Source organism: Teleopsis dalmanni, chromosome X, assembly GCF_002237135.1.
Source record: "Teleopsis dalmanni isolate 2A chromosome X, ASM223713v2, whole genome shotgun sequence".
NCBI classification, from domain to species: Eukaryota; Metazoa; Arthropoda; class Insecta; order Diptera; family Diopsidae; genus Teleopsis; species Teleopsis dalmanni.
Window position 1 is genome coordinate 69,651,579 of NC_051848.1, and position 9,815 is coordinate 69,661,393.

At 30.6% G+C, this 9,815-nt stretch overlaps 1 protein-coding gene across 1 annotated transcript; it reads right to left on the minus strand.

Moving 5' to 3' along the window:
- Positions 1 to 6,450: 6,450 nt before the first annotated feature.
- LOC119688530 (neurotrimin-like) lies at positions 6,451 to 9,430 on the minus strand. Its single transcript, XM_038103204.1, has 6 exons — positions 9,379 to 9,430; positions 9,174 to 9,271; positions 7,333 to 7,828; positions 6,986 to 7,267; positions 6,853 to 6,924; positions 6,451 to 6,566 (listed from the first exon to the last, which is right to left on the minus strand). Exons 1-6 carry the CDS (start codon positions 9,428 to 9,430, stop codon positions 6,451 to 6,453), a joined length of 1,116 nt encoding a protein of 371 aa, XP_037959132.1.
- Between the last annotated feature and the right edge of the window lie 385 nt (positions 9,431 to 9,815).

Consider the following 9,815-nt stretch of genomic DNA (forward strand, 5'->3'; position numbering starts at 1 on the left):
AGCTATACAGCAAACTGGCTGCGAATGCTTGTCATCCGGTAACCCAACCTATTGGCCAACTGACCCAACAAAGGTGCCTGATCTACTCGATTTCTTTATAACCAAGCAAATTTCGTCCTACAATTTAAAAATAACAGATGGAGTAGAACTAAGCTCCGACCATTCCCCTCTCTACATAACCCTCTTCGAATCTGCCTTAATAAATAAAAAATGTCTAAAACTTGAAAATAAATATACAGATTGGAGTTACTTCAGAAGAATCCTTAATGAAAACACCATTGCTTCAAAAGAAATTTGTGAAGAAAATGATCTTGAAAGCGAAATTTTGAACCTTACAAATTTACTACAACATGCGGCATGGTGCAGCACGCCCACATTAAGGAATGCAACCTATCCTCATAAATACCCAAAAGTCATTGTGGATCTTATGCGGGAAAAAAGAAAGATGCGGAAAAAGTGGCAGCAATCCAGATTTCCAGCAGACAAAGCCATTCTTAACAGACTTGCAAAAGAACTCAGCCTAAAAATCAAGCAATTTAAAAATAATCAATTTAACTACTACCTATCTAACTTAAGTAATGATCGTGCTACCAACTATTCTCTCTGGAAATGCACACGAAACCTTAAGCGACCTTTAGTACACAAAGCTCCAATTAAAAATCACGCTAATCAATGGGCTAAAAGCGATGAGGAAAAAGTGGAGGTCTTTTCCGAACACCTGTCAAAAGTGTTTTCCATAGACGAAAACGTTAACAATGCAGTAATCTGCCCTCCTAGGACAGCACATTCATCATGTATTCCACCAACAACCGAGCTTGAGGTAATGATGATTATTAAAAATGAACTTAAGCTAAAAAAAACCCCAGGTTATGAATTGATAAGTGCTGAAGTTTTAAAAGAAATTCCTGCAAAATGCCTAGTTAAAATTACGAATATATTTAACGCTATAATACAAATGCGAACCCTTCCATCCCTGTGGAAAGTATCTGAAATTATCATGGTACATAAGCCAGGAAAGGATATTAATGACGTAAGTGGTTACAGACCAATAGCACTTCTGCCTGTACTTTCAAAAATATTTGAAAAAGTCTTACTGAAAAGAATCCTTCCTCTGATTGAAAGTCAAAACATAATACCTTTACATCAGTTTGGTTTTAGGTGCAATCACTCCACCATAGATCAAGTCCATAGGATTACCAATGTAGTAGAAAAAGCTCTTGAGGAAAAAAAATCTGCTCAGCTGTGTTTTTAGATGTGTCGCAGGCTTTCGATAAAGTCTGGCACTCCGGATTGCTTACCAAAGTAAAAAATATTCTCCCAACGGAGTATTATGACATAATCTCCTCTTACTTATCTGATCGTTACTTTCGAGTAAAGCACGGTGATACCTATAGTAAACTGCATAAAATTAACGCTGGAGTTCCGCAAGGTAGTGTCTTGGGTCCTCTCTTATATCTGATTTATACACACGACTTGCCAACGAGTGCAACAACGTTCACAGCAACTTTTGCTGATGATACTGCAGTCCTTGCAGTTGGAGAAAGCGCAGTAATAGCAGCTAATAATTTGCAAAATAGTTTGGACAGTATAATTGCTTGGACAAAAAAATGGAAAATTAATCTGAATAAAGAAAAATCAGTGCATGTAAATTTCACAAATCGAAACATCAGTCATATACCTGTCTACATCGATGAAGCACAAATCCCTCACGCGAATACTGCGAAATACTTGGGTATGACTTTGGACGCTAAACTAAGATGGAGCGAGCACATAAAAAAGAAAAGAAGTGAATTAGATCTTAAATTCAAATCGTTGAAATGGTTAATCGGCAAAAAATCAAAACTATCGCTTTTCAATAAACTTGTATTATACAAACAAATGCTCCAGCCAATCTGGACATATGGAATACAGCTATGGGGTTGCGCAAGCAAAACACAAATTTCCATCATCCAAAGATTCCAAAATTTCATGCTACGGAGTGTAACAAACGCGCCATGGTACGTAAGAAATTCTGACTTACATCGTGACCTCGGAGTGACAACAGTACAGGAAGAAATTCATACCAAAGCCAAATCACACCAAGATAGACTTAGTTGTCACATAAATGCTGAGGCGCATTTACTAGCGACAACTGAGCCAATACGCCGTCTAAAGCGCCGAAAGCCGTGCGATCTTTGGGCTTAAATCATTGAAATATAGTACAATTAATTTATTATTGCGTGGAATCGCCTAATCTATTTAAATTTAAATTGCTTGTTAGTTATCTAATAACTAGTTGCTTTATGTCTTGTTTTGTTTTATTTATTGTTCTTTAAAATCATATATAATAATAAAACAATTTATAATAAAAAAAAAAAAAAAAAACTTTCTTTTCAACTTTTTTTTCCTTCTTCCTTGGGGCAAATTATTTCAACAAACAATAAAGAAAAACTAATTATAGACAATGTCAAAATATCGGCAAAATAAATCAATTTTAATATATTAAAGATGTGAATATGAATGTTCAATTTTTTAATATAAAATAATTATCATTCTAATTTTAGTAGAAATGATGCTAAGTATGCTAAAAACATTGGAAATAATACCAAGCGCATCAAGATTTAAACTATGTATATTAAAAACTAGCTTAAAAAGTATATCAAACTTAATGCATCATGTTGCCTTAATATATCTGTGAACTACATACGAGTATATTACCCATAAAACAATTCCAAAAGCAATGTTTAAAAATATAAACTTTTGAAATTTATTGAATACATCATTAGTGTTTAATTATGAATATTAAATTAAGTTATTAAAACAACTATATTGAGCTTTTTCTATTAATCGAATTAAAATTAAAAACAAATGTGGTAATAACACTAATTTTTTTGAACAATTAATTATTGATATCAAATAGCAGGACTAAATCGTGGAAGAAGTCATAATCGATTTTCGAAGTTAGTAAAAGGTTATATTAAAATGCATATGTTTGACTTTATGAAGTCGAAGTTATAGTGATACCATCATCTATACCAGTTGAGAATTATAACTTCGCAAATCATTATAAATGGTCGCAATTTTTTGTTTTGTTAAGAAAAAAACTATTACTCTTTCTCTCATTGTCTTCCTCTCTTTGTCTCCATTTGTATATTTATTTATTTGGTTCTCTTAAATATGTACATTAGGGTGCTATTAAGCAAAAATAATAAATGCTATAAAGTGTTGCAAGTAATTCTTAAATTTGTAGAGCTTTTGCGCAAGTGGACAGTTTCAAATCAACTAAGACTGTACGATACCGGCCGTATGTTTTGGGTCGTTGACTGAGTAGAAGCGAAATATTTCCATAAAACCATAACACTTCAGCCGTCATGCTTTACTGTAGCTTTTAAATGTTCTCAGTATTAGGTTTTCGCGACACATAAGTCATGTCGTCTGAGCTAGAAATATTGAATTTAGACTCGTTTGAGAATATGACGCTGTTTCAGAAGTCTAATTTTTTGTGGGCATGTTCCTTAGCATAAGCAAGCAGACTGCTCTGAATTTTTTTTGCTTATGAAGGATTTTTTTTAAGCTACTCGACCACTCGGCGGACGGTTTCCGAACTACACTTTGTTTCATTCATTTTGTTCAATAAGAGTGCCTTTTCTCACTTTCATTAAAAACTTGATTGTTTTCTAATTCATTTTCAAGATACAGTGTTTTAAAAATTTAAAACATCTTACTTATTTATAAACCAATAAACTTAAACAAATATGAATATGGATGCAGATAAAAAATTTTTAGATGCTTTCATCGAATGTTTCAAAAGTAATCGCTGTTTGCGGGATGTCCAAAGCTGTGAATATAATGATCGCAAAAAAAAGAAGCAGCATATACTAAATTAACAAGACTTTGTAATCGTATAGTATGATGTCATAATTTTTGACAAATAACATCTTTCAGCTGTTTTGTGCAAAACTGTCAAGTTGAAATTTAACAAATTTTACTATGAATTGCTTTCTCATTAAGTATATTTACCATATTTAAATTCATAATCCTAAACCTAACCTATGTTAATCTAAAGCACTTATAATAATTCAAAGATCGTTTGTTTAGGTAGAGTTAACCAATGACTTCAAATAACTGAAGTATCTATAAATAAATAAAAAATATCAGTTACTATGTTTTTCGAACCCAATAATGCTCACATATATAATGCTTACATTCTTTTACAAATTGAGTATCTTTTTGATCTCATCATATCCGATTTGGCTGAAATTTTTTTACGGGTTCCTTGCATAAAATAAGAAGACGAGAAAGACGAGTATATCGAGAAAAAATTTTGAAATTTTTTTCCTGGGATATAGAATTTGCATTGTAGACATATTTTTAAACGACCATATTTCAGGCTCAGGTCATTTTTCGCCAAAATACGTAAAAGAATGTCCCATATATACATATACTTAAAAACAAGATTAGTAATTTTGTTGAACCACTTCGTTATAATACAAAATCGACAGTTCTTACAATAAAAATTCTGAAATTGTTAGAACTCTCAAAATTTGTATGTAGAACTAAAAAAATAGTTTCGAATAATTTATTAACAATGATTTAAGTTCTATTTTTGGTATAAAATAATTATCTGGTATATTAATTAGATCAGTTTTTAAATAAAACACGCTAATAGTAAAATAATATTTATTTAATTAAATATTTATAATTTATAATAATAAATATTAAAATCCACAAAATAAAATAATATATATATGTATATATATATATGTATATATATATATGCATATATTTATTTAATTTTGTTATTATTAATACAATATTAATAAACAATAATAATAGATACTTTATAGATACTTAAAAATAATAAAACTATATATTTATACAATAATAAACAATAATAAAATTATTCAACAAACAATAATATTTTAAAAAATTAAAACAATTATTAATATTTTAAAATATTAAAAGAAGTCCATGGTATATTTTATGTAGAAAGCCTTAGTTTTATATTTTCTAGTTTTGCAAGTTTAATATAAATGTTGTAATATATAATGCGATGTGCATATGAGCTGCTATGGAAACTTCATTTGAAATGTACTCTGAAAAGTTAAATAATTTTTAAATAAATTAAAAATTAAATATTGATCAATGTTGAATTATTATATACAAAATATACAAGTATAAATATATATGCTGCCGTTCTCCAATATACATTAAAGAGTTTCAGAAGCAGTCGTGTCTACGTCCCGGAGGTATTCATCTGTGCAGGTGAGGAGGTACTACTTAGCGATAACAACTTGTGAAAAAAATACTTTTACCATTACAAGCGTTCGTCTGTGCATAATAATGACAAATTCTATTATCTGCTACTCCATCCTAGTGCAATGATTATTTCAGTATATTCAGTAGTTGATAGAAAGGGAGTTAAGTTCTATCAATATTAAGCCACACAATTTGATGATTCTGAATAAACTGATGGAACTAGGTTGGGAAGCTTTGATGTATCCACCATATAGCATGAACCTTCCACCGTCTAACTAACAATTCTTTTGGTGTTTACAAAATTCTCTTAGTGGTGAAGTATTGGCCGACCGAAGAGTCTTTATATTTGATTTAAACTAGTTTTCAATAAAGAAAATATATGTTTCAAAATGTACCAAAACAGAGCAGATACTTTGGATATCACTCATTTTATAAATACCGCTGAGTAGTCTGATGAAGTAATTATCTAAAAACCTATTCACTCTGGCAGTCAAGGTATGCAATATGCGGGCTTGATTTTTTATGTCTCAGTTTTCATAAATTCTACAAAAGATCTAAAAGGAATGCGCAGTAGCTAGGGGTGACAACTATACAGCAATAGTCTGTGATATCTGAGCAATTTAACAATTGCACTAAATCTTCCAATATCAATGCTGTCCTTTTAATGAATCCTTAAGATCCTATAATAGTATACAAAAGTCTGTTCAGCAAAAAACCAAAATAAGATTTACTTAACTTTTAGATTTGCCATTAAAAATTTACAAAAGATGATATAATATTGTTTTTGGAGATATGATCTTGGTATGAACGTGGATATAAATGTATATTGATACCAAGTAAAATATAGTTGGAATAGTGATATTCCAAATAATTAATTTCAGTGGTATAGACATGGGCGTATCCAAAAGTGAAATGATTTAGACATAGTGTAGGTACTGATATGCTAATAGTTCTTTCTTTTAAGTGTGAGACTAGTACTCTTAGTGGTTTATTCTAATTCACAAATTGTAACAGATAGTTCAAAAATTGAAAATATTAAATAAAAAAACCGAGCTTTCTTTGATTGAGGTTACTTTTGTATTATGTGTTGTGCTTAAGGGAAAATGTAAGAAAATAAAGATTTTTGATTTTTCTTTAGAATTAGCTTTGCTGAGATCAGATTCTTTATTATATGTAAATCAATAAATAACTAATAGAATAAATATGGTTTAATTAGGTTGCGTGGTAAAATTTTTCGGACATGTAGAGTGAATGTGAAGTGAAATTTGGTAGAGTGAATTCACCAACAGAATCATGCGATTTATCACCAACAGACGTTAATTGTGTGGCTATTTAAATAATAGTATATATGTGGACACCTCCAAATTTTTAACGCTTTGAAAACGAACATCTATTAAGTTCTTATTGAGTTGTTAGTAGCTATGTGCCGGTAAGTCATTGACAATAGTAGCTCAATATGATCCAGTATTATAAGATGTCTCATACAAAGTCTATCATGTTAAAATGAAAATTTGATCATAATCTCACTCATAAAGCATGTTTCATAAACATTTACTTTTAGAACAACAACATACATAGATAGTCCTGTATATTTGTGAATGGTAAAAATATTACCTTCTATAACTATTAACTGATTGCCATTATTTCTAATTTGGTTTGATTGGTGGATATCTTTTTTGGCCTTATCTAAAAAAGTATCCATAAATGAGTATTTAAGTAAATAGTAAGAAATTAATTTTAAACTTACGTAAAATGGTGATTGACTGATCAGTTTCTCCTACCATATTTTTGGCTACACATTTATATTCTCCAAAATCTTTCGCCTTCGAAGGTTTTATAGTTAGACGCATTACTATTTTATAGACGTTGTCAAGTGTCAGAGATTCATAAGTTCCACCCTGGATGAAATCTTTTTCTTTTAGCCAAAAATTCACTGTAGTCGGATAACCCTCCGTTATGCACTCCAAAGTAATTTTCTGTCCATAGTTCACATATATTGTATCATAGCGAGTCCAAATATTAGGTTTAACTAAAAACAATCAAAAATATTTATAAAAAAAAAAGAAAAAATTAAAGAATAAATAAATAATTTACAGTTGACAATAACTGAAATCCTTTTGCTGACCGTGGGTGGTACGCCATTTGAAGCAATGCAAAGGTAAGCGCCCATACTACTACGAGTCACTTCCCAAAGTGTTATATTTGGTCCCTCTATACTATAAACTTCACGTCCGTTATTTGACGTTATTGGTAAATCTTTTTCTCGTCGCCAAGTTATTGCAGGAAATGGTAAACCAGTTGCACTACAAGTAAGGCTTATATTTTGGCCTTCCTTAACATTCATGTCTTGACTTGTTTCATAATCTATTATATCAGGTGGTACTACCACATCTAAATAACCGACCTGACTTTTCATTGGATCTGTATTTATCTGACACATATACCAACCACGATCGGATTCACGGACATCTCGAATTCTCAGTTGCCAAATACGATGCTCCGTATGCGCAATACCAATTCGATGATTTTTAGTGATGACATGATTTTGAATACTTAAAATAGTTTGTGTATCGACACGTAGCCACGCTACCTGGAATAATAAAATGATTCCTTCATTAATACTTTACAATTATTTATCAAAATTCTTATAGATGCTATAAGACAATAAGCTATTTCTGAAATAATAAAAAATATATTAAAAGGAAATTTAGTAGCTCAAACGGATTTATTATGCAAGTCTTTGGAATACTGTCTTGAAGGTCTAGAGTGACCTTTACGCCTCTGCGTAGAAAGCTGAATTCTGTTGGATTATCTATCGTTTGGCCAAGTAGGACTTAAAAGTGGTTTCTTAAACGTGTTCTGTAAGTCTATACTCTATTTCTAAAATCTTTTTTTATTCTGCAAATACTTAAATGTTATAACAAGAAAGAAAAGCGGTTGTAATGAATTTTATAATTGAATATGTATACGGATTCTCTTACAAACTCTTACAACTCAATTTAACAGATCTTTCGTTCTTACCGATAATCAGTCTGATAAACTGTCAAAAAATACTTTCTTAAAAACTCAGAAGAATCTGGAAGTTATAACTGAACAATTATAGAGAAAATGCTTCATTGTTTCTTTTTCCTGTACTTTTTCCACAACTTTTACAGTGAATATTAAAAGGAATGCACAGTTGCTATGCATGGGGTCCTATACGCTAGTGATGAGAGAGAACTGCAGTAAACTTTTCGGTCTTTTAATGAAATTCAAATATGTAATCGGAAAATTACATATAACCTAAGTGTATTATTATTGGCTGAAAAAAATTAAGCTAAGTATTTCGCTTAACAATGTCCAGAGAAACATGAGCTGGTATACCGAGGCATACATCCAGGAAAACACCAAGGCAGGCCAAACCGTTTACTTTTTTATTTCCTTCGATGTTCCTAAATGTTCCGATATCCCAGTGGAAATGATAGGATCTTTTAATTCAAACGAAAAAGAAATTTAAACTTAGTAGTAAAACTTAAAATTTCTTCAAGTATACCCGATAATAAATCATTTTATGAAAACGTAGCAGAAAGTGAGTTATCTGACGCAGAGTACTATCGGAATATTATTTAACACAATGTAGTTCAAAAACGAGTTAATTATACAATATAATAAATTATGTGTCATATAATATAAATAGATTATAGAATAAATTTTTTTTTACTATCGCCAGTAAAAAATGTTTTGAGTGTATCAGAAGTTATATTTTTATAGGAGATAGGATTATATACTTTTTGATAGGACTATTTCTTTAACACTATTAAAGCTATAATCCCAATTTTATCTTAATGTCTACACCTAATCAAAAGTTATTATTTTGGCTAGAAAGCCAGGTCAAATTTCACTCTGTGCATTGATTTGACTGATTAATAGATGTGTTATTAAAATTTTCTTCTTACCTTGAATGTGACCAAATCATGTACAACACAAGTGAGTGTAGCATCGCGACCGACTGGAACAGTAACATTACTAATAGGTCCATTAAATTTTGGATCAGCTGAAAAGAAACAAACATATTGAAATTTATGCAGCACTATTTGAATCACAAATTAAATATTAAAGCCACTTTAAATATAGCAGTTTTATTTTACGTCTAGTCCTTACGGCCAAAAAAGGGTATGGAATTCAATGCATTGTGAGTTTTTTCATGTGGCATTTCTGATTAAATTATCCGCACATAACAGGGTAACTACACCAATGACGGTTGCACGAGGGGCTAGTAATTGGCAGTTTACACAATTTTTGTGGCCATTCCTGTAATGGAACTCACATAATCAGTATTCGGGGTCCTTTTATACATTTTCCGCATATAAACATTTATAAAGGAACACTTATTTTGTAATGAAGTTAATAAAATGACTACACATATGCAAAGAAAATTGCAGTCAAAGGCAGTACTTTGTGTATTACAAGTAATAATTCAGAGTTCCTTAATTAGCTTTAATAAAATACAAGGATTTTCAGATTAAGAACTAATAATTGCGGTCTTGAAATCTCTTATAAAATATTTTGCAACCTTTAAGGCTAGAGGTTTTTTTTGG

Bases quoted from the DNA above. Each gene is read 5' to 3' on its own strand.
- LOC119688530 (XM_038103204.1), bottom strand. From the start codon at position 9,430: ATGCCACATGAAAAAACTCACAATGCATTGAATTCCATACCCTTTTTT. The intron at 7,829-9,173 runs GTAAGAAGAAAA...TTATTATTCCAG, and splicing joins ATGATTTGGTCACATTCAAG to GTAGCGTGGCTACGTGTCGA. The intron at 7,268-7,332 runs GTAAATTATTTA...GATTGTTTTTAG, and splicing joins GATTTCAGTTATTGTCAACT to TTAAACCTAATATTTGGACT.